Below are 27,364 nucleotides of genomic sequence, written 5' to 3'. Positions count from 1 at the left end.
AGTAAGTAAATATTATTATTAAGCCTTTATTACTGACACCCAGTATAAAATATATAAACATTAATTCTAATTACTACTACTACTTATTTTTTGTTATTGGTGATCAGCGTATTCCTTTTCTTATTGGTATATAATATGCGTATATAAAGCTAAAATATAAATCTAAAATATTGCTAGATATTGATGTTTCTTAATTAAATCAGTGGTACTTAATGAACTGCAGATATTGCAATACCTGTTTCGTTGCCTAAGCTTGCCCCGCGGTTCTTACGTTAATTGGATCGAAGTTTTTTATAAAGCCATAATAGAACGAAAAAAATCATTGGCGCTTCAGCGGCTTTAGGTCTAGGCTTCAGAATTATGTATCTGTTTCATGATCATTTATCCATGTAATAGGCAACTAAGTGATAAGCCTCCTGAGCCTAAGACACGCACGTCGATTTTTTTGGGACAAAAGTAAGCCAGTTTTCTTACGAGGTTTTTGACTTTCACCATTCAAGCGAATGTTAAAATATATAGATATAAATTTCATAAGTTTACAGCTGGGGATCGAACCTATGACCTCAAAGATGAAAGTCTCGTGCTTAAGCTACTAAGCCAGCACTGATGTTTCTAGTCGATGCCCTGTCTAAATATTTAATAAAATAATTAATTAAACATTTTAGAAAAGGGAGACGGCGTTAAATAAAAAAGACACAAGTTATTATATCTATTAGAAAATTTAAGCAGTTTACAAAAGCACAAATATTTCTTAATTTGGAATTTAAAACCCATTTCTAAATCCATGTTTGTCTTGTTTCAATTGGCCATAAATTAATAATACTTAACATTTATTCATTGATAATCAAAACCTTTCTCTCTCATCTAATCTTGAATAACACACAAATACGACGTATTGTTACCCTCTTTGAAGTCTTTAAAACATCAATAACCTTAAAAAACGCCAAACGTGATATCAAAATTAAAAGTGCATACCTATTTTCATATTCCAATCAGTATACAAAATACCATTTCGATATCGCAAAGACCAAATAATGAATACAGGAATAGCATTTTGAGTTGCATGTTAACGAATACAGATATTTATGGCAAAGGGAAAACCTTAAATAAATGCAAATTTACATATTCACACGTGGGTGGAACCAATCACGATATGTTGGTAATTTATGAAACGCTGAATGTATGGAATCTCGTTGAAATGTAAAAAAAGACGAGTTGCAATACTTGCATCGGGTAATTTACATACATTTATACTTTATCTTTCAACAGTATCCGACCCTGCCCTGGCTTCTTAGTTATTTCATGGTAACGCCTAAAATATTAATCCTCCTAATTGAAATACAGTCGAAACGACGACGACATTTCGGCGTTTAGAACAACATACCGGTTATATTAACCAAAATCAAAGGTCCCGGCGGGTCAAGGTATGTATTGGGTACTTAAAAAGATGTTATAGGTTAGTATGTCTATCGGTTTTTACGAACAATATGAGTAGTCCCTTCGATATCGTGATGACAGATTTTGACTGTATTAAGTAATTATAATTATATACAAATCGGGCGGGAGGATCACCTGAAGAGAAGACGCAAGTCGCAAGTGTATTAAGTACTAAAGTACCGGCCAAAAGTACTCACATAGTTATTGATATCTAGTTGAATTTTATCGTATTTGACAAGCACAAGCTGATCACCTACTTGCCAATTAGATTGACAAATGATCATCAAACAGACACAGAAATCTGAGGCCCAAAGATAGAGCCACAGATATTTTTGTCGCATTATCGGTAAATATAAAAAACTACGACGCAATTAACGTAGGAACCGTGGAGCAATCTTTGGTATAGGTATTGCGATATCTGAAGTTCATTAAAAATCTGCTGAAAATGGCATCGATTATGTGTAGTAGCCGATCGCAGTTATTACTTTGCTATTGTGTCGATGCACTTACCTTGATGACTCCACTTAGTATCTTGGCTCAGCTGGACAATTACAAAATACCTTACACTTTTTCTTTAAAAGCTTTTTATCTTGCTCTACTTTGTACATACTGTGTTCATTTTGTTACATATTAATGTTTTTAAGCGAAAGTATCTTGAGACCGGAGATATAATTAAATAAGAGTTATGATGAAAGAGAAGATTTAATAACTGTTACTTTGTAACACACCCACTTGCCTACACATACACACACACACACACACACACACACACACACATACACACACCAAATTTATTTTTAGACTCCGTTTGCATTAATTTATTTTAGCACTTACTCATTTTCTTCTATTGTATCTTAAGACAATGACCTGATAGTACGTGTTCCGGTCCGGTGGTGAAGAGGCTGACTATCTGTCACTCAGGTCTCCTGTTACAGAGACCAGTCTCTCACATACACTTCCAAATCTTATTATCTTAGTTTAATCATAATAACCGTGTACATATTAATATATGAGAGAGAAGAAAGATTATTCATTAATAAACTGAAATAACCTTATTACAACAAAAACAATGACATGGCTGCGAACGCCTGGGTATTATAAATATAAAAAAAATATATGGAGTAAAATAATAATCAGAGATAATGTAGCATTTTAACTGTCAAAGTGTTTTATCAATCAGGTTAATGAGTATTTTATTTCATACGTTATGTACCGAAACAGAAAGGATTCCTATTTATTATAGTAATATATGAAAATATGATAATAAATTCAATTAGTTTAATTATACGAAAAATATATCTTCATATGCATCAATAATTGGATTGGTCGTCGGAAGAATTTTTTGATAAAAATCAAGTAGGTGGCTGCATTTAATTACTTAAATGTTAAAATTATTTTATTCAAAGAAACTACTCTTTATAGTTATGTATATGCAAAATATACAGTGTCATATCTTGCGTGTTGTTCAAGAGAATGTTAGTGCGTGCTCCTATTTCACCATGCCTCCTGCTGGAACACATTTTTGTTTTTATTTTATTTTAAGTTAATAAAGATACCACGTGGAACATGGTGTACTGGTTGCAGCTCCTTACAATATGTAAAACAATTTGTTTGATTTGATTTGATAAATCAATTTATATTCACACATATTAAAAAAAACATTTCTTTTCAAGTATTCTGCTCTCTTTCTCTTTTCTCACAGAAAGTAAGATCACCTCATACCCAATGACTTTATTTTGATAATAAACATATAATAAAGTCATTCCGGCAACGCACTCGCGAGCCCTCTGGCATTGAGAGTGTCCATCACTTATCACTTAACATCAGGTGAGCCTCCTGCCCGTTTGCCCCCTGTTCTATAAAAAAATTCTACATACATAAAACTTTTCATTCAACATTTCAAAAAGGCTTTAAAATTGCGAATCAAAAGCCTTCAAATGAATTATCGTACACCACCGGTACATTTAAAAGCGATTTTTCAAAATAAAGTTAGAATCATTTGACATGTGTGAATGATTGGTTTAATCGTTAGATCTGCGTTGGAACGGATTCCGTGACAAAATTCAACGAATTTTAAATAGATTGCCATATAAAAGGTATTTGCTCACTGTTTGTCATTGATGTTATATTACTATTGACAAAAATAGCTGTATAGAGTTTTAGAACATTAACATTATTATTGATGAACATATTTGATTTACAAGTAGGTATTATAGATTAAAAAAGTAAGATCTAGATATATATACATTAGTATACATAAATAAATGTGTTTATAATTTTGAGAGGGAGACACGTCTAGCTATAGCTTCATCATCATGGATTGTGTTGATGAGGCATCAGGTTATCCAGATACAGCGTTAGAAAATTTATTTAACTCGACAAGTGCTTCACACCAACCGTGATCAGAATACAAAGCTCTTCTGACATTTCAGGTAGTATTTGCTTCTAACAAAGCTTGTATATATACATTGAATTTTTGAGGCTTATTTGAAAATATACTAGTTCGCTAAATCGGGACACTAAACAAATACGTGTGAAATAAAAACTGGTATAAAACTATTGTGAACCAGCCCTAACGTGTATTTGTTTTTAGAATCGATACGTATTTTAGTGAGCCAATCGCGTGTTATTTAAAAGTTTTGACAGTTTACCTGAAAACACATTGGATATAATAAAACCTGTTAAATCTAAAAAGTCATCTGTGTTCGAAATTTAAATTTTTAAATTGTTCAAAAGGGTGTGTTTAATTGGGTTATGATTCAGTAGTGTACGTAGCTTAAAAGTTCGATTCTAGGTGTAATATTTGATAAGTTAACTGCGCGATTTTCAAGGCAGTTTTTGCCACGCACAACCACTTTGTGGAACCAGCTGCCCACTAAAGTATTTCCGAACCAATTCAACTTAGTGTCCTTCAAGAAAAGAGCGTGCCAATTATTAAAAGGCCGGCAACGCAATTGCGAGCCCTCTGTCCAGAGTGTCCATGGGCGGCGGTATCACTTAACATCAGGTGAGTCTCCTGCCCGTTTGCCCCCCTTTTCTATTAATCAAAATATGCCTTTGTTTTTTTATGAATATTGCAACAAAATACAATTTCACTTGATTAGAAAAAGCGAAGATGTAGTTGCACACGTGTAACTCAGTAAACTAAGAACGAAGTAAATTAAAAACTAACAAGATCTGAGCAAACAAAGCAGACCTAACACGTAACTTTAGTATAATTCCGATGCTGATTTTCTTCTACTACTATGTTATTCAAAACAACGACCATGAGTTCCTTCGTTCAACTTTATGATTGTAGAATCGATACTTTGCTACAGACTAATTATTAATTAATAATTCATTAACCAATAATTTAACCCTAGAAAGATAGTCTGCGTAAAAATTACGCATGCGTTTTCGAAAAATTGCTCTCACTTTCTAATTATCGCGAATCCATAGCTGTGCGTTTAGGACATTTCATTCGTCGTTGGGAGCTGCCACGTGTCATAAGTGTCAATGAGGTAAGTGCCACCGATTTTGAAATATAACGACCGCGTGAGTCAAAATTACGCATGATTATCTTTATCGTGACTTTTATGATTTTGGCTTATATGACAGTTTTATTTTGTTTCGTAACTTTTAATACTTTATATCATAACTAATATTGTTATTTCATTTTTAAAGATATTGAGGCAAATATATAACACAACGGGGAGTACCAATTTAAACGAACACGAAATCCTGGCCGCTTTTATGCAAAGTGATGATGCTTTCGTGTGAGGACACCGACAGTAAAGTAGCGGACCACGACAGTGAATCAGATGTGTCAGTGATTAGAGTGAGATGAAGTGCAGAGTAACACAGAAGAAGGGTTTGTAGACGAAATACAAGAAGAACAGCCGACGCCAAGCGGAAGTAATATCTTAGAAGAGCAAAGCAGTACTGTGCAACCAGTCTCCACATCGGCCTTTCGTAGGATCGTAGCCTTGCAACAGAGGACAATTGGTTTACCTCAATCCCTTTGGCAACAAGATTGGTCCAAGAACCTTATAAAATAACCATTGTGGGAACCATACGATCAAACAAACGTAAGATACCGGAAGAGCTAAAAAACAGTCGCTCCAGGCTAGTGGGGACATCTATGTTTTGTTTTGACGGAACCCTTACTCTCGTCTCCTACAAACCGAAACCGGCAAAAATGGTTTATTTGTGAGGAGAATGCTACTAAACGAAGCTACTGGCAAACCAGAAATGATAATATATTATAATCAAACAAAAGGTTGCGTTGACACGCTAGACCAAATGTGTTCTCTGATGTCCTGTAGTAGAAGACAAATAGATGGCCTTTGGCTTTATTCTATGGAATTTGCCTGCCTTAACATTGCCTGCATTAATGCATATATTATTTACAGCCATAATGTTAATCGTAAAGGAGAAAAGCCTCTAGGTCGCAAAAGATTTATGAAAAATGTTAGCTTGGGACTGTCTTCTTTGTTTATGCGTAGACGTTTAGAAGTACCTATTTTGAAGAGATATTTGTGAGATAAAATCTCTGATATGTTGCCAATTAAAGTGCCTGATACATCCGAAGACTATAGCAATGAGCCAGTAGCAAAAAATAGGATTTATTGTTCTTTTTGCCTTTCTAAAAAAAGGAGAAAGGCAAATGCGTCCTGCAAAAAATGTAAAAAAGTTATATGTCGTGAGCATAATACTGATATGTGCCAAAGCTGTTTGTAACTTACTTTTATGTAAATGTATGTTCCTAAATTATAAGAAAAGCTTACTGTTGATTTTCTAGTTAAAATGAGTCTGATTATTAGAATAAAAAATAAGTTTTCATTAGGAAGAGTAAGTGTTATACTATTTTATTGATTTATAGGAGACGTTTAAAGTTTTGTTTATTTTTTAAATACAAATAAAGAAGTTTAACAAATTATCTGCATTATTAATTAATTTAATATATGAGTATATATAATAACATAGAATTTATTAAAATAAACTATTAAACCTAAACCTAGAACTAATTCAAATTCATGCGTAAATTTTACGCATGATTATCTTTTCCGTATTACAAAATATGATTATCTTTCTAGGGTTAATGAGTAGCCGTGCAGAGATCAATAATTATTTTTTATTTCAGAATTGCCAGAAAAACCGAAAATATTTGACGAGACTGATAAAGAAATTGTCGGCGTTGCCGGGCCCTACATCGAAGACACCAGTCTTAGACTTACCTGTGTTGTAAGTGGAGGTAAAACTAGCGGACATTTTGGCAACATTGCTATAACTTCTTATACTTATTATTAACATTTTCTTTTATATTTTTGCTTAATTATGAAGCTTGAATGGTTGTAACGGAACTCCGCTATTTAAAGAAATCAATTAAATGTTTCTTTCTATACAATAAAAAAATAATATAACGGTATCAAGTATTTTTAATACTTTTAAGTCTAGGACAGACATTCATACAGCAGGTTCATAATACGTTATAAAAAGTATTTTTTAATGTTAAAGTCAAAATTGTTTATTCATATAAATAACACAATGTACACTTATGAACGCCAAAAATAGAAATACCTATTAAAAGCTTCTAATTTAAATTTAGTGCCAATTGTCAAGCCAAGGGCGTAGAACGGAAGAGAAGAACTAGAAATAAACACTTCTTAATCGCCAGGTTTTTTGTTTACACAATGTTTGTAGTTAATGTGGTGTAATAAACTTTTTTTTAATAATTATTATTAGATTACATCATTTTACAATGAATTACCAAAATAGATGGAGTTTATAACACGTAACCGCAAATTAGACTAACTAATATTAATTTTGTAAATAATTATTGTTTATAATAATATTGTTTTATATTAATATTATTAACTTTATTCATATAACCTTGATCTACTAAAACTAAATACTCGTATTTAAGTGTCATACACACCTATAATTTTATAATGCTGTAGTTTAAACGAAACCATATAATTTATCAAAACTTTTAAAAGTTTTCGTGTTCATAATTCAGTACTTAAATGCGTGTCCTTAACCTAAATAATAAAGAACAATGGAATGGTCAGTAAGCTACTGTTCCATGATAAAAATCATTCTGTGATATCACGTTATATTTCAGGCATAATTTGTTAATTATTTATACCGTAATATATTTTTGTATTTTATTGAAGTTGTACTTCCTTTTGCGAGTTAGGGAAAAATTATGAGTAAATTTTTCCGATGCGCGCGCACCGTCACAAAAACCCGACACCCAGAAGCTAGCACAGTCAACATTTTAAAATAAAAATGTCATTTTCTTTAATTATGTAGAAATATTTTTTGTGACATTTCAATAAACATTATCTAACTAGATAATGCGTTATAATAAAAGTTTCAATGCATTTAATTCCTTTTTTCTATTGTTTGTGTCGCTTTTCCTACAAACGTAGAATAAGGCGAAAGATAAAAAAATATAATAGATTTTTATCTTGTTACACTAAAGAAGTATAACTTTTAACGCTTTAATTGTACTTAAGTAAACACACATTTTATTTTTATTATTATTTATTAAATATCAAAACATAACAGTTATAATTATAGAAGTGTCATAAGAAAACCAGAATGTTATCAAATTTACAGTAGAAAACACAACTAAAATAAACAGAAATTAAAAAGCACTTAAACTGTAATTAAAGAGTACTCTGTGTACAAGTACCTATTAAACAATAAAAAAAATTAAACGACTGTAATTTTTACACTTTTAAAATAAACAGTTCCATAATTCCACTCTTAATTAAATATGATTAATCATAAATACAAAGTCGTGTTAGTTACACCACTTATAACTCAAGATCGGCTAGACCGATGTTAATTATCTATTTTTTGGTAGAATTTTTAGAATTATCAGAATAAGTTATAAAATAGTAATATATAAATAAATTAATATATCGTGTGTAAACATGTGGTGTCATCTGTTCGTGTCAGTTCAAGAAATTCCGATCTTGAGGTGACTGAGGAGATGCATCTTGATCGACATGTGTCACCTCATCAAACAATTTTGTATATCAGAAAGTGCTAAAACATGCAGTGTCGCCAGAGAGAACAGGCCTATTGTGTTAAACTGCCATTCTTCTTTCGCAATAGCAAGCAATAAAACATTTCTGTATTTGCAAAAAATTACATTAGTATTATGAAATCTTAAATTTAGTTTAACTAAAGTTAACACGATATTATTAGACTGTTAGGCGGAACAAAGTTAGCCGGGTCAGCTAGTATGTTTATACAAAAGCGGTGATTTGACAACCTTCAGAGAAGCAGTTATTACGAGAGTTATTACATTAGGTTTAGTAGGTAAGTTTTTTCGTCTTTCTTTTTTTTTTGATAAAAAGCTTGCCAACGCTTGGCACTTATAGGCAAATATGACATACACAAAGAGATCTAATATTGAGCAAAACAAAACAACTATTTGACAAAACAAAAAAAAACACTAGTGAAAAAATAAACTTAAGAAACTAAACATCTTTCCCGTCTGAAATAATGATACCCTATCAAATTTTGTTCATACAAACAAAACTATACAGTACACAGAAAACAGTACTATAAATACTAGTGTTGTAGACAATATGCAGATAAACCAGCATATAGGGCACAACAAGAAGGAAATTCTATAAACTCTGAGTAATTTTTAGCTATATTAAATCTAGGCTAGGTGCAAAAACGTGTGCTGCATTTGTTATTTAGAACTTCTTTGACAGCCCTCATAGCTCTACGCTACTCGCACCTACTACCTAAGTGGAATACCTTGTACTAGCTAAAAGTGTTGTATTACCCAGTCCGCGTTGATACAGAGATATTAATATGTTAATATCATGCGAGCAAATATATTTAGTGTTGTTTCATCGTATATTTCTCTTACAAATCTACGATGGTTTAAGTAATTTTTATATATTTGTATTTTCTTATGGATAATATATTATCTGTTTTATTTTAAGTTAATTAGTTAACTATTAAACATTTAAAATGTACACCAGTTGACAAAAATAAATTACACCGGAAGCTTATATCAGATAAAATAAAAAATATTCATGTCAAGAAATCTATATTACACTATAGTACTAAATTATTACTCTTAACGCTGTCGAAATAAAAACAACCAGATATACTACTATGTATCTTTAATAAGCAGTTAAGGAGAGTCAATGATTAAAAGCTAAATCTGTCGCAAAATACTTTTTTAGGCTTCTGTTTATCTATTTTGTTATTATAGACTTCAGAAGTTAAATCGGCTCATAGATAGCTCATAGGCTCATTACACTGACGTTGAATTTTTTTTCTATATACCTTTTTAAGGAAGGATTTGCATGAGTATTGTTTCCGTCTTTCTATACTATCTTTAACAATTAAAAACTCATATTTAATATTACACATATTTTTAGGTAAACCCATGCCGCGCGTTCGCTGGTGGCGCGGCGACAAAATGGTGTCAAAACTAGATCCAGTCGAAGATGGTTCTTTACTCAGTACGTTAGAACTAAAGATACCAAAACTCAAAAGGGAGTACTTTGAGGCTGTGTACACATGCGCTGCTGATAATACTGCACTGGTGCCGCCATTGCGAGTCAATGTGCAGATCCAATTGTATTGTGAGTATATAATATTTTTTTAATATGCCACGTCTGTTTTTTTTATAGAATAGGCGGTAAACGGGCAGGAAGCTCACCTGATATTAAGTGATACCGCCGCCCATGGACACTCTCGATGCTAGAGGGCACACATTTATTGCATTTGTTTATTATTATTTATGATTGATAACACTAACCCGAAACAATTACTTTTTTGTGATTGACATACTAAACCACTCAGGAAGTACTAAGCCGTATATATGTAAGAAAATGTAAATATATACGAAAATATTGTAATTGTGACCAATAAATTAAGAATGTATGTTGTTATAAGGTGAGTTATATGTAATATATTCCTCGCTACCGAGTTATTATTGTTTTGATAAAGTGTTCGGTTCAATTAGTTCCGGATCGAGTATGTAAATTGTTTAATGGATAATTTACGTACGCGATAGTTGGGATAATTTCTAGATAATTGTTTAACATTAAAAATTAAATCCATTTGTTTTACGTTAAATTATGTTCATGTCCAGTTTATAAATAAAAACTAGACTCAAATAGTTTAATTATTTTATAATTATTAAATATTAAATTACAACATAGTTTTGCATAATTTGTAATAAATCTTAATATTACGATGTTTATTTGTGTAAAAAAGAAATTTACGTAAGGCATTGAATACGGGCCAACAGTTTAAGCAGCGTCAGCTACTAAGGTACATACGTACGTACGGATATCCATGAAGGAACATTATATAACAGTTCTTCAACGTAAATCTACATTCCTTCTACGTAGAATTACTAAAGCATAGGTTCATGTTAACAATGTGACATCTTCAGCTCTCTAACTTAACAGCTTACAAGCGTTGCCGGATTTCTAGGTTCTGTTCGTAACAGGGCAAACAAATGACGATCACCCAGGGCACTTAATCGATTCTGGCTTTGTGGCTATACTGATTTGCAATGCGATTGTAGTGGTAACTTGTATTGTAAATTGATTAATGGAAGGATAACCAATCAAGTCAAATTAAGTCAAATGAATTAAAAATAAGTTAGACATTTAAAGAATTATAGTTGCCCCTTGTAATTTAAAATTATTTAATTTTATGCAATTACAATAATTATATATGAATAATATGTGGCTAGAACAAATTAATACTTTACTGAAATAAAATAGGGGCATGGCGTAATAAAAAAACAAAGTAGCGGCAATCAAGTCGATTGACTTCTCCAGTCAAATCAGTTAGTCCAATTAGGCCAAGGGTTTAAGGGTTTAAAAGGCAAAGTCAAAATTAGAAAATTAATAAATGAAATAATAATTTAGAAATTTAAAAAATAATCTAGTTGCAAAAAGTCTGATCTTTTAAAACAGTTTTCACATTAATTATTTAATTTAATTCAATGATAGTATTCATTGATTTGATAATTATATATGAAGAACATGTTCTATACTTAAATAAAATAGGCATATATTGTTATAAAAAAATAATGCAGCAAATAAAAAAAATAGATATATGGTGCTCACATATTTACAAATATTGCTATTAAAGATTTTATATATATGTTTAAATATACAAAAATAAATTATTAAAATACAGTCAAATGTGCGTCAAGTGTGTAATACTCAAATAATCTCAAGAGCTCAAATGGTCTTAGTTATTTATAAAACTCACGTTAAAAGAACTGATAAACTTATTTTTATACATATTTCTCAGGTGAAAGACGAACGTTCGAAACCCGACTGTCAACCAATATTATCATTATTATGGAAGTCTTAATAAAGATAATATCTGGCAAAGATGATTTATTATCTATGCGCCTATATACCATAGACATAGAGTCAGAATGTTAGAGCGACCCCGGAGCCTGTCAAACGGGCAACGGGCCCCAGTATGCAGATTAATATCTGGAGTGGGTGGAGCCCCAGATACCCTTGCTTCTTTCGGAGACTTGTCATATATTTGGCATAACTTATTTCGAATACAGCCCAAAACAAATACATTTGCAGAATTTCATACTCAAAGTTTTTAAATACATTGAAATGTTTGATATAAACTTTTGATTTATAATAGCGTCCCGAAATCTGAATTATTAAATTACATAGTAGTAAAATATGATAAAGTTACAAACAATATATCACAGTTGAAATCAAATTGAGTTCGTTCATTATTTGTGACCTCAAACAATGAAATGTTGACACGAAGTTGAATACTTTAATTCATAAATCACGCCGACAACAAACTGTTGTATAAAAATACTGAAATAGACTAAACATTAACAAATTGCTTTATCAATTGTATTGTTTATTGACTTTAACTGCTGTTTTGGGTGATTAATTCTGTTCGACTGCAAATCATGAGGTCGCTGAAGGTTTGATAGAAAGATGAAATTGTATTTTTACAAGAGAAATATCTATTGTGGTCCAAACTTAAAAAGTTTGGGATGCTAACTTTGGATAACATTTTCTGTGTGTTCATCTGTCTGGCGTGCACTTTGCGATACTACGTTGGGATATCTGTTCCAACAGATACAGAACAGTTATAGAAGTTAAGGAATATAATGCAAATACCTATAAGTACCAGTTCTGTTCATTTTTTTTGTGTTGACCAGACACTCAATTAAAACGAAATGTTATTTTAAACCATATCATCGTAAACAATTTTGACTGTATTTACGAAAAAGGACTATCGAGAACTGAGCGTTATTATTTTGCGACATGTATCTCGTTTATATTTCAATATTTTTTACAAACAATACCTGTTTAAGCCTTTCTCAAGATAAGATAAGATATTTTATTAAAGTAAATTTAACCTTATGATCAATGTGTAAAATTTTAATTAGTTTATCTAATCCCCAACTTATCTTCGGAAGTACATTGTAACATCTGAATAATATAATTCTGTTGTTATCTTCACAAATGCTGTATAATTAATACGCTGAACTATTTCATATACAGTACATTATCGTGACATGTCAAAGATCCCGTCCATTGACCTCTACCCGTCCTAATAACGGGGACTTGAATTATTGTTCTCAAAATTAGACAACCCAACATTTACACTAATTCCTTAAACAATTCGTTCCAGATATTATTGTGTTAGAAAGCCTCCTATTATGAACACAGACTAAAGCAATCATTTAAATCAAGACTGAAGTCACTGAGTTTTCATAACTAAATGTAATGGTGATACAATAGGTTTCAAATTGTATAAGTGATTGATATTTTCAATAAATGATCAGTGTTTGATTTTATTAATTATAGGAGAAAGTGTACATTTGCAAAGAAAGTTCGTGCAATTCTTAGTAATAGAATTATGCACATTAGTTCAAATACAAATGAAACTAACAAATTACGCTTGAGACCTCGCGTTCTCCAAAAGTTAGACTAAGTTTATCTTAGTCACGAACAAGTTAGTTCAGATATTAATTTAAACAAAATGCTTGAAAAGACTTTGTGAAGTTTTATATAAATAAATCTAAATAATTTTGTCTCATTTATTGATATATTTAAAGAACAGATAATTATGTGGTCGTGGACGGTGAAACATAATTTGGTCACAATTTTTCTGTCCACCAAAGCGACGACATTCATTACATTAAAATTATAATAAAAATAAAAAGCATTTTTATTTGCAAAAGAACAAATGAAACTTAATCCGATTATATTTTTTTGTATCTCTACTAAGCTCTAAACTTGTGGATAATTATCGATTAATAATGTCAAAGTAAGACAGTAGGAACCTGTCATTGGCGCCCATGCTGTGTCAAAGTCTTTAAAGTTGACTTTATATTTCCTTTAGATTTACGTCTTTGTACAAAGACGTAAATATACAATATTTTTTTAGGTTTTTTAAAATTTTACCGATCAATCTCCTTCGTGCCTTCTCCATCTACACGACACTGGCGAAGTACCTTGTGCCCAGTTGGCACAAATTAAAGCCAAAAAAAAAAATATATACAATAAATCAATTAAAAAGAGAATATTACTAATACTTTTATATCGTTTGATCAATGTAGTAGTTTTAAAATTATATTTAATATTTTTGTTAGTCAATTTTACATGTAGTTTAGTATTAATGGTTCTTATAATATTTACATATTAATTTTAATATATTTGTACTCAAAGGCTGTGTTTGAAATACATATTTTTGATTTTATTAAATTTGTTGAGGGTAATCTCAAAAATCTTTACTCGGTCGACCCTAACATTTTTTGTCGTTAGTGTTTATTAAGATTTACTTGGGTAACGTTAGATGCATTTTTATATATACTGTTTGTTAATTTCTTGTCAACAGTTACGTCCTCCATTTAGATTTTTATAGTGAGTGCTTTGTGCGTGTTCTTGAACTATTATTGGCAAGGTACAGCATCAGTCTAACCTCTCTTTGTTCCCAAACTAACAATTTCTCCATATACTTACGGCTGACATTATTGTGTGCCTTTCTTCCTAGTATCTATCATAAGATTATATATCGATGACCACCGAACCGTTCTTTGATGTACAGTTTGTGAGAGAAGTTCTAATAGCAAGATGGCTTTCGTAAATATATAAATAACTTAACAGTAGTCTTATCGAAAGCTAGAAAAACCGTATTTTATCCTGAGCGTCCTTTAATCAGTTGTTGAATTCAATTAGAGATACTCTACTAGACGACTATGAGAGTGGTTGTAAATCTAAACTATTCTATGATTTTGGCAACATAATTTCAAATAAAATTAAAAATAATATAAACGAATAAATTTCAATTATGCATAACCCGGTAATTCAAGTGCATCAGTCATGGTCAGCGGAAGAGCAATAAATATGCGGTTATATTTTTAAAGAACATTTATTTAAATTAACGTAGAAAATAATAAATAACATGATATAGCAATATAGACGTAAACAGTTTTTTCCCGCAGACGTTACTCGTTTAACAAAATCCCGTTAAATTGCCAATCTCATCTACCTCATCCCGTTTAAATAAATCGACGGTAATTACAACATTGGCCAAATTAACCGCACAAAATTATCCGAAACTTTAAAAAATACGCGCCACGCCGCTCGAAAGTAATTTCACGAAATTGCCATTCTTCCACTCTTATTCACCTGCCTCATTCCCTGTTATTACGAAGCGAAATCCACAAATCCCCGCGATTAACCTAGATCAAACGGCACACCGGCTCAAATAAGCCATAATATGACGACAGGTAACAGATTTCTTTTGTCTTTTCTCATAGAGAATCATTAGTTTATATTTGCTGGCGTTATACCGGCGAAAATCCTGGATGTTATTTCTCATTATGATTATGTAAGTTCCTATGGCGGGCTTTTCATTCCACTTTACTAATGTTAATGGACGGCATTAATGCCTTTTTGTTTTTGCTTAATGTTCAAGTCGTGACGTTGTTTTAATATTTTAATATCGTAGTTTGAACTGGTTGTTATAACTTTGTTCCATTAGCCTTTAACGCACTTTTGTAATTTAACTATTAGTTTGGAATTATTATGTTAGGTTTTTGAAGTTAGGTAAAGTATTTTGTTGATAAAAATATATATCTAATTCGTATAATAATAAATTTTTTAAATTATTAAATTTTAAGTTTAGTTATTAGGCATATTTTATGTATTATGTTATTTAGTTAAATATAATAATTGAAATAAACAAACATTTATTCGTATATATGTTTTATTTACTAAGGTAATCCATTGGGTTACTAAGCGAACATACTAAACGAATTTCATTAATTTATTGTTTATAGTGCGACCTCTACTCGTGGAGATTTTGTCCAGAGAACAGCCGCTATCTGTTGGTAATGAAGCTGAATTAGCCTGCAGAGCAATTGGTGCCAGACCACCCGCTGTGATCACTTGGTGGCTTGATAACAAGGAAATGACGGTCACTGACCCCCAAAAGGTAACGTTGACGCAGGGTAGCACGCAGTAAGTATTATGATATTTAAAAAGAAGTGTGGCAGACTGCAGCGGTAAAGCTATTGCATGGCATTTTTTATCAACTTATCCAATTATAATCACTCTACCATTATAATACGTTTATATAGTCTGTTTCACTCTAACGTATATCGGCTTAAGCGGCCGCGCCTACGCGACGTTACCGATCACGCCAGTCCGATGTGAGACGCAGTATACGTTCTGTCTCTAACGCGTATTGGCTGCACCTTTATTACGTCATCGTGTTAGGTTTTTATTTTCGTTACGGAATTTCTGGATTCGGTCGCCGCGATAAAATCTATAGCATAAAAATCGTATATTTATTCGAATTTTAAAATTTACTTTGCTAGAAAGCATAAACACACAATCAATAAAAATGTTGGCACGAATAGCATTTATTGTTTGGTACCTTAACACCTTCAACGACGCGTTTTATACCAATGGCGGGAGTATATATGTCTAATTAATAAAGATATGATAAGATTATTCAAAATGAAATAAAATGTTTTTAGGATTCAGAAGACCGTAATGAAACAATATCATTTCTTCGATGGACGCCTCGTATGGAAGACGATGGCCACACTCTCAAATGCCGTGCTACGCACTCTAAACTCGAGCACGCTACTCTTGAAACCAGTATAAAACTGGATTTACATTGTAAGTGTGGCGAAAATTTTCTAAAGCAGTTTTTTTCAGATGTGTAAGAAGTATGTTTGATTACTACTATACTAATATTATAAAGAGGAAAACTTTGTTTGTTTGATTGTATTGAGTAGGCTCATAAACTACTGGACCGATTTTAAAAATTCTTTCCCCATTCGAAAGCTACATTATCCACGAGTAATAAAGGCTATATTTAATTTTGAACAAAAATAGGGTTCCGTAAGATATTAGGGTTTTTCGGACACAAGGTGTAAAAAATCAACCAAAAAAGTTACTTATTTTAAGTTACTTAATTTTTTTTCTGCCTAAACTATTAAAGATAGAACCATAAAATCTCCTAAATAATTGTAGATCTTATAAATATCTACAAAAAAGTCCGCGACACACTATATCTATTAATGTCGAGTGAGGCACAATAACCATAAATGATATAAGTACATGGCAAAACAATGTTTGCCAGGTCAGCTAGTATTAAATAAATACATTACAGTTATGGATCGATGTTCATATCGTACTTCTAGTTGAGTAACGATATATATTACTTAATATTTGGAGTATTCAATGCCTTAAGGGATTTTCTGTCAAGTTTTAAGAGCTCCATAAATACATACAATTTATATATCCCACAGGAGTAACTGAGCTGGTGGAATGAAAAACCTTTTATCTAAGTTAACGTAGAGGTGACTTTGGCCATTCCCGTTTAGTATTTTATACATTCATAATCAAAATTGCGTCTTATTTATATATAGAACAATATTGGAGTTGTATGCATATATCATACTTTTATACATTACATTCTAGTTAGTAGAATAGTTAATTAAAAATATTAAAAAGACTAACACATTTGCATTTTAAAGTTAGAGAATTATTATTTGATTTTTAGTAAAATGTTGGCCTAGTGGCTTCAGCCACTCGCTCTCCACTCTCACGCTCGCCACTCTCATACCTGAGGTCTTAGGTTCGATCCCCGGCTGTGCACCTTTGATAAAGCAGATTAATTGGTGTAATATAAATCATTCCCGTTGTTTATCAACTTAATAATTACTGGTTCAATAAATTTCTATTTCTTTTTCAGTTATGCCGATCGTGACGCTACAGTTGGGGTCCAAAATGAACCCTAATGACATAGAAGAGGGCGACGATGTCTATTTTGATTGTATTGTAAAAGCCAACCCACCAGCGTATAAAGTTGTATGGGAACATAATGTATGTATATTTGTATGTATGTATGTACCTTGTAGAATCCTTCGTAGAATTTGATGAGGCTGATTCATAAATTTACACATACTTTTTATAAAATATTTGAAATATTAATTTTGAAGTTTTACTTCTTTTGGCGTGTTAGGGTAATAAGAGTGAATTTTTACAATAAACGCGGACACCGTTATATAAAACCAACAGCTTGAAGTTAGATGTAGTCAACAGTTTGGTTTTTTCTATTGTAAGTGTTGTTTTTTCTACAAGCGAAGATAAAGGCGAAAGATAAAATTTTTGAAAAGATTTTTATTTACGCCAAAGAAGTATAACTTCTAACACACGTTTTTTTAAATCTTAGTAGTTCTTGTTCCTGAATATAATGTATATACATATAGAGAGCGCATGTGAGCGATAAGGCAGCCTGTTGCATAGTGTAACCATGTTTAAATAAATAAATAATTATATATTACTTAAGTCACTACGATGCATAGAAAAATGTAATTTTTATCATTTTAGAAAATAGATAAAAAATTAGTTAAGCTGGCCCTTCTAACAACTAATCCCCATTTAACGACAGCTAAAAGCATTATTGCATTACGATATCGCCAAATATTGGTTATTTTATAATTTTTTTTATTATTGACTAATTTTACGATTCTGCTGCGACATGAAATCTTACAAGGGTTTGAATATCGATAGCTTTCTTCAATGGCAATCCCTTTCTTAAATTAAGTATGTGTACCTAGAATCAAATGTGTTACAGATCCCCTAAACAAATGACGCATAAAAATTTTTGAAATTTGTTCACTCAGTTTAATTTATAAGCTGCTTGGGAATGACAGTCGTGACAGATGACACTTGAACGTCTACTGATATTTCTGATTCCTTGCCACTAAGCATTTTCCTCATGCGACGAATGAAATCACATTTCCAAATTCAAAAATACATTTGCGACTTCTTCGCATTGGGTAAAAATATACGTACAAATAAAAATATAATTTTACTTTTTATGATACAAAATTACGTGGCATTTAGAGTTGTATCAAGGGTGACATAGCTCCCATCTACGAAGTCATGAGTCAAGTGATTTAAGCTATGAAAATGAAAACAAAATGAATGAGAACAAAAAGGCAATTTGGATTGAAAATCAGTTATTTTGAAATCAGAAAAAGTCACTTAAATTGCAATATATAATTTATTATTATTTTTTTAACATCATATATCATTTTTTTATAAAGGGACAAGTGATGACACACAACCAGCGCGCGGGAGTGATTGCTGGCTCAGCACATCTGGCGTTGCAGGGTGCGTCTAGAGAACAAGCTGGGAAGTATGTGTGCATCGCTTCCAATGTGGAAGGTGATGGGCGATCAGAACCTGTTAATTTACAGATATTATGTAAGTATATTACAGCTCATATCACTACAATAAGCTCTAAGCTACTGGAAAATATTTTCTTGTGTACCTATATTAGTGTTATTTATTTAAACCAATTTTATTTCATGCTTTGTATAGTAAAAAATATCAAATGAAATGGGTGTGTCGTGAACACACTTAGTCTAGTTATTGTTATTATTATTATCTTGTCTTTTAGTATGAAACCGTATTGGGTAAAGATAGTACTAAGCTAAGAAGTAATTCTGTAAACATAAGTCCCGAAATAGAAGTCAAAGCTTTTTTCTGGACTTTTAAATCTATTTATACGCAACATTGGTAAGCCACTAACTCATGAACGTATTTTATCTAAAATTAACTACTTTAATTTATGACTTTTATATAAGCTTAATATGCTTATAATCAATATTATTTCTTACTCAGTAAAAAATAATATTGATTATAGGGTGTACTTTCCCCACCGGAAACGGAACTGAATAAAATTTGACACGGAGATATACAAATTACACATATCTCTTATTTTTAAAGAATGTAATTTGCACACAGAACAATTATAAATAGTAACAAACACAAACAAATGAAACGATGAAAAGGAAAGTATGTTCATAATAATAATAAAACAGGCAATCAGAAATCAACAGTGTAGTAATACTTTTTAAATATTTTCATTCGTTTACTTAAACAATTTTTTTTTTAAACATTTTAACTTCTTTACGCAGGCTTGACATTTAAATGTTCTTTCTCGCTTTCTCAGCTAGTAAACGATATATACATATATTTCAGTCAGTAGTTCGTTGGCGAGTTTACTAGCGTTAGGCGAACGGTGATTCTTTTGTTATTTTTCGTAATTCTGTTCCGTTTTGAACAATTTTATGAATCAATATTTTGTTCAATACATTCAATTTTCTACGTTTATAGTAAATAAAACTGTAAATTCATTTTAGAGTTAATGTTTTGTGAATTTTCGGGTAAATTGTAACAAATTCAATAATAGAAATAAAAGACCTATGCAAAAATATTAATTTACCAATGAAACAAATTATATCATGAATAACATATCAACATGAAATAAATTTAAATATTTGTAGAAAATTAAAAATTGTAAATGTACATACTTACATGTATATATTTTACACGCACATATTTCTATATATATACATACAGATGGAGCGAAAGAAGTTTCACTTCAGTTGTCTGGTCATAAGCACACTCGTTTTTTTTTATTTTTAGATGTCAATTTTCCGAAAATAATATGTAAAATCTGAATATATATGAAAATTCAATTCCATCTAGGATCCAGCGTGATGAGACATGAATTGCTGTAATATGCAGTCACATGCAAATTTTGCAACTTGAGTGCTAACTTCCCAATGAATTTACATATGCAACCTCATACTAAAATACCGTCACAGGATTTTTGGTAAATTATTCTCACATAAAATAAAAATGCTATTTCCGCACGTGACAATAAAATATTTCAAACGACTTTACAGAGAAATACTTAATGTGAATGTTTTATTTAATTACCTTCATTCAAATCAAACAGTTTTTTCTCTCAGCCTTTGTCTTGTTTGCCGATGAGTAGGGACGCCTACAGGTTAAAATTTAATGACGTGGAATAAGTAACACTTCGATGATCTTATGTTCCAAAATAAACGTATTTATTTTATTTTATGTATAAAAATAGACATTATTGCATCCAAATTCTTACTGAACACATAAAAAATCAGTAACAGTTTTGAAATGTATCACCATAAACTATGTGATAGTGTGAAAATTAAAACATTATTGAGTTTTGAGAGTAATCCTTATCTTAGATTTTGGAGTAAAGTTAAAACAAAAAATTTGTAATAATATTGATTTTCATAAATAATTCATGTGACACAAAACGGTACCCGATTATTCGATACGACAATGACGCAGTTTGTAAATGTATCTACGTGTGTCTAACTAATACTAAATTGGAGTTTGATGACTTAAAATATTGATTTCAATTGAAATAAAGTAAATTAACAATTCAACCTAGAAAAAATTGGTGTTTATTTACGTGTATAGTGCGTCGTAAGGACTGGCGCGACGCCATCTTGCCAAGAGAAGCATTCATTATAAAATAACTGCAGGTAAATATATAAATAATTCAATTATTACAATGTAGGTCATAATACTAGCAAGCACTACTAATAATACTACAAGCAGTAATACATTACAGCTTGCTAAAATACCTTTTTACTTTACATTTATATAATTAACCTAAAAACATTATTAAAACAGCCTCAATAAATACGAAAAACTAACTCCTAACAAACATAGAATGGCTCATTGAATCGGATCCTACAACTCCGAAACAATGCAGAAGAGCTAAAAACTCGGAAAGACCTTTTTCCGTAGGTAATTTAACTTTAACAACGGTGTACGTTGTTTTATTTCGGTTCTAATAGTGATGAGAATATCTCTGTGATTTTAAATCACTGCGCTTTTTCACTGTGAATTCAATCAAGAAATATTTACGTGGTATAATTAAAAATTATTAAAATCAAATTTAAACAGTTTGGCCTGTGTGGCAGTGTACCATTAACACTGGAAGTATTTCTTGTTGAAAGCACCAGCTACGCGGCTTCAGAAACTACCAGGCATCAGTTAGTACCTACACTTTAACCCCCTCGAATATTAATGATATTTAGTATTGAAATATTTTAATTTCACATTAATCAATAGAAATAGCTACACTAAATTAATGAATATTAGGTTAGTTCTAACCCTGAATAGTGTTTATCTATTCATTTATAAATACAATTATTTATATACATATTCTAAAACAATGTGTATGTCTAAAAAAAACATGACATCACAAACTTAACACACAATTACATTAGAACATAAGCAATATATCAAAAGAAAAAACTAAACAAACAACCAATAAATAAACAAAAATAAAATAAAACAAAACAAAAAATAATAAAAATAACTAAAAGACAAGTTTCAAACCATATCAGTCACTGCTTTCCGTAAATATAGAACTAACAGTGAAATATCACATTAGTATGCTATATCTTCAGCGCTGTGTGAAGTGGGAACGTGATCATATACGGGACAAAAATGTCAAGTGCTCTGAGTACAAATACAATGAGAACACCGCAGTCAGAGAAAAGTGCTTTTGTTAATGAAAGAAATATAAAATCCTCCTCCTGTCTAATCGGGCTTCGGGTTGTGTGGTTTTTATGCAAAAATTTCGAGAAGTGTCGAATGTAGCGTAACAAAGATTTCGCTTCATATACATTTAAAAAAGCAAGCATCAGAAAAAGCGGTACAGTCCATATGATTAAGGTCTTATTAACAGACTTCATTTTAGTATTGAAAGCTTACTATTCCTACTGACGAAGGAAAGTGTTACTTTATTGTATTGTGTTATATTCCAAAACGAACATTCACATACTCACACATTCACGCATACTTATACGAATTTTGCTTGATAACTCGTAGGATTAAAACTAATTTTTCTTTAAAAAATAATTTAATTAACATGACGTACCACGGAATAATTGTAACTTAGTTACCCATAACAAAAAGATTTCCTAGTGTCTGAACTAGCGATGAATGTTTTTTGTCATAACGTATTTCTGTCATTTTAATATTACTATACAAATTCAATCACGATATGTTTATATAAAATAAAAATCCTTTAGTTCGTTAATGTTGAGGGTCGTAACATCTATTTTCATCAATCCTTATTCTTTATAAAAAAAAATTATCGTGATTCTATAGAAAAATTCACGATTTTTCTTATATGAAATATTTCCAAGAACCGTGTTAGTCGTTTTACTCCTCAAGATATTTTTTGGACAATGATAATATGTATATATATATATATAAATATGTTTGTTGCAGATAAGCCAGTGTGTAAAACCCCAAGTAATGCAATAGTGGGTGCTGCCATCAACGAAGCTGCTAAGGTCACGTGTGAAGTAGACGCGTTTCCGCCACCTAAAAACTTTCAATGGGTTCTTAACAATACATCGGCAACAAAGGAGCTTGATGCTGTATGTGCATATCTTTATCATCAGTCTTAACCTAAGATTACACCTTTCTTTGACATATTTATTTATTGAGGAACCTTCTATTTGTGACAAATGACGTCAATTTTCGAGCCAGATTTGCTTGGCTTCCCCGTGTTAGTAAAATATAAAATATAAAAATAAATCAGTGGCGCTACAACCTCGTTAGGTCTTGGCCTCAGATTTCTGAGTCTGTTTCATAACCATTTTTATATCTAGTAGGCAAGGTGATCAGCCTCTAGTGCCTGACACGTCGTCGACTTTTTGGGTCTAAGACATGGTTTACTCACGATGTTTTCGTTCACCGTTCGAGCAAATGTTAAATGCGCACATAGAAAGAACATCCGTTGGTGCACAGCCGGGGATCGAACCTACGACCTCAGGTGTGAGAGTCGCACGATTAAGTCACTCGCCCAACACAGTTTGCAGTTATTAATTTTCATCTCTAATTTTTTTTGTAAATATTATCTCTATAGCTAGTTAGTGATACGCCCGAACCCACATACATAAAATAGCAGTTAATGAGACTGCTATTGTAATCACATGTTATCAATTGTTGTCTATGACATTCTTTGCCATGATTGACATTGATGAAGAATCTATTAAAGCTATATTTTTCAATTGTAGAATGATCAAATATTGATATGTATAAATTAACATTTTTGAGTTAAAAGTTTCAACTTCGATACTGTTATAGCTATACTATTATAAGCGTCGGAATTTATAAAAAATATAAATAATATGTTTTCAGCTGGTGACTGACATACGACGTATAACAACTTGAATCTATTTTATATAACCCTATTCAAATACAATTAATTAAAAATGTATAGTTTTCTTGACTGGTAACAGACACAGCTTACCTCACTTCAAATTGTTTTTTTAGGGTATTTTCACAGTCGGTCCAGGACGATCCGTACTAACATTCATTCCAACGGCTGAGGCGGATTATGGATCTCTATCTTGTCGGGCTACGAACCTGGCTGGCCAGCAAATCGAGCCATGTAGATACACCCTTCTACCCGCCGTCAAACCAGACCCACCAACTAATTGTTCAGCTAGGAATTTGACAGAAGATTCAGCGGAACTGCGTTGTGCCGCTGGTAAGAACAGTATTATATTATTGATATATGCTCATATGGGATGTTCTTTATTTTTATAAATCACAACCCATTTTTATCTTTGTTAAATTGATATATTACTTCACAAACAACGGTAATTAATTTATATTCATATAGAAACGCTCAAAGGAAAAAATACATACTCACTATCTTAAAAGTCTGTTCTGAGTGACGTCTGTTTTATTCTTTTCTTAGTGTCCTGTATTTATATTGCCACATACATCAAAATCGTTTAGAAAATACTACACCATATAGTATGTACATTTTAGTGCGTATCTACGATACGCTACACTCAATTAAAGAAAATTTGAGGTTCATCACGATGTTTCCCTACTTTTGATTGCACACACACTTAAAAAAATACACAATTTATTAAAAAGTTCATCGTTACGACCCTAAGGAATAGATGATATATATGATTTATATATGATAGAGATCCCATGTTAAAATTCATATACGTATTTTGCGCACTGGAAACTTTCTAGTCCCATTTTGTATTATCTAATAATATATCAAAAATTAATAATAGATTACAAAAAGTACAAACTGAACCAAATAGCTACTCATTGCACTGACCGTAACTAAAAACGGTTAACGAGAGTCACATAGAAACTAAAAACAAAGAATGTCTAAATAAAAGTTCATATAAAATTGCATAAAATAAAACAAAAGAACAATGACACAACTATTACATTGCGAACTCTTAACTCCAGTAAACGTTGTAGAAAATGTCATGCACTTTATAAAGTCCACACTTTAATATTATTATAAAATGTTCCGAATGAAAAAGATAGAAAGTGTATTAAGGTTTTTTATTAACAGGTAATTTCATTAAACTTGTTATATGAACGATGGTGAGGCTTGCGTTTTGTTTTTATTTTTAACTTTTACAACTTACGTTTGGCAATTAAAATATAAAACCATTTATTCATATTCAATTCCACTGGATTAACTTACCTTAAAGCAATTTCATGGGCGGCGGTATCACTTAACATCAGGCGAGCCTCCAGCCCGTTTGCACCCTGTTCTATAAAAAAAAACATTTCAATTATGTTTTCCTTTTGCTTGCTAAAAAATAAAACGTATAAAATAAAGCCACGGAAACAGTGTCGATATCTATATATATATATATATAAATATTATAGGTTACGATGGCGGACTACAAACAACATACTTCGTGGAAGCGTGGGCTGCAGGCGAGTTAATCGCCAATGTATCAACGATTACTCCTGTCTGGAAGCTTCAAGGCTTGGGCTCTGAGACAGCTTTGAAGCTGGTTTTCTACGCAAGTAACGCACGAGGCCGATCAGAAGTAACTACGATCAGAGTGCATACGTTGTCAAGACTTGCCTTGCACACAGGTATACTTATTTTATTAGCGATTATCTTACAGACTTAAATATAGAAAAAAATCGTTCATATAGTCCGTTTATCAATAGGGTATCAGTAGGCTATAAAAAATTCAAATGGTTTCCGAAATGTTTTATAGCCACGACACACAAATATTTAGACTATATATATAATAAGAGTTTTATGTATATATATATATATATAACCGATTTTTATGAAATTGCATATAACATTCAATAGGTCTGAAAATAGGTCGTAAGATTATTAGAAATATTATTATGACATAACAAAAATGCATAAATTCGCTAATTTTTATCATTCTACCACCAACCCCCATTTTCGAATAGCGATATTTGTACTGTTATAATTAATATGATATGTAAAACGTTTGTCGGGTCAACTTATATTTGTAAATTAATTAGACATATCAATCCATAAAATGATGTTTGCCTGTTTAATTAAAAATAGAATATTAAATTCTATATGAGAGCAGATATTTTATCGGAAAATTTATAATGAACGTGATATTATACAACAGAATGCAATCTCTGCTGAAGAAGCTTGAAAAATTAATATATTTTTTAAATTAATATTCATTCAATGCATTAAGTATTTTTAATCATTATGAGCTCTATGGTTCTTTTAGCGATGGGAATGGACATACTATGTGATTTGCTTTAATACCGCTACCTTTCAATGGGTTTTATATTTATATGATGACAGATGGGAGTTAAGTAGTTTTAATGAATAATTTTGTATAATCTAGCACTTTTATATGTATACTGTAATGATTAAGAAAAACTCCAACATATAAACCTTCGATACAATAAGAATTTTTATCTGATAAGCAAAGGAAAAATAGGATTTTAATTAGCTAATTTTAAGTAAAGGTGCAACTTATCTGGTATTTAAAAACATATGTGTGTACTTATGTACCCGCGTTAGAAGTTATATTTGTCGAGTTTTAACTTAATATGGTGTCGGTTGACCGTGTACACGCGCATCGTAGAAAATTACTGTCATCATTTTTTCCCTAACGCGCCAAAAGAAGCATAACTTCATCAATACAAAGAAATTCACACTACATTTACTGAGTTCTCTCCTTGTTATTTTTAAAATTCACTATTGACCGTGTGTTTAGAGATTAGCTGTCTTATGATGAAGTAGTATTGTAAAAAATAAATGGTTAGCAAGAATAAAAGTCAGTGGAACCGATTTACTTAAAGAAGGCTTAATTATAGAAACTTACAGTCTTTTGAAACTAGCTTCATGAGATGTTTTACGTTTGTATTCTATTGTAAGGCTTGAATTATTATTAGAATATAAGCATTCTTATTTCAAATATTAATTAATAATTTATTTCAGAGGCGAAAAGCAATCACGTCGGTGTTGATACCAGCTGGGCTCTTGGCATCATTGCAGGCATCATAGGAACACTTGCAGTGCTAGCTACTTTGGCTTTACTTGCGAGGAAACGTCATAGGCCGCTCCAGTATGAAGGTAAGTTTGATAAAAAAATGTTCATCGTCTTCTGTGCGTTCCAACATCCTAGCAATAAAACCATTCATCTACATCTGTTCCATCTATCTACGCCACGAATGTACTTAGATATATGGCGACTGATTTCACTAAA

General features: G+C 31.3%; 1 protein-coding gene across 1 annotated transcript in view; it reads left to right on the top strand.

Annotated features, from left to right (window-relative positions):
- Positions 1-27,364, top strand: part of LOC110999252 (hemicentin-1-like) — a 154,891-nt gene that overhangs the window by 115,475 nt on the left and 12,052 nt on the right. The window contains exons 5-14 of the mRNA XM_045631859.1: positions 6,560-6,670; positions 9,837-10,043; positions 15,764-15,918; positions 16,466-16,610; positions 17,692-17,822; positions 19,052-19,211; positions 23,094-23,245; positions 24,147-24,363; positions 25,527-25,742; positions 27,097-27,231. Coding sequence (XP_045487815.1) covers positions 6,560-6,670; positions 9,837-10,043; positions 15,764-15,918; positions 16,466-16,610; positions 17,692-17,822; positions 19,052-19,211; positions 23,094-23,245; positions 24,147-24,363; positions 25,527-25,742; positions 27,097-27,231 — 1,629 coding nt within the window. The remainder of the gene's footprint in view (positions 1-6,559; positions 6,671-9,836; positions 10,044-15,763; positions 15,919-16,465; positions 16,611-17,691; positions 17,823-19,051; positions 19,212-23,093; positions 23,246-24,146; positions 24,364-25,526; positions 25,743-27,096; positions 27,232-27,364) is intronic.

The sequence above is a fragment of the Pieris rapae genome, chromosome 17, assembly GCF_905147795.1.
Source record: "Pieris rapae chromosome 17, ilPieRapa1.1, whole genome shotgun sequence".
NCBI classification, from domain to species: Eukaryota; Metazoa; Arthropoda; class Insecta; order Lepidoptera; family Pieridae; genus Pieris; species Pieris rapae.
The sequence above is the reverse complement of the archived record's forward strand: the minus strand, read 5'-3'. Positions and strand labels throughout refer to the sequence as shown.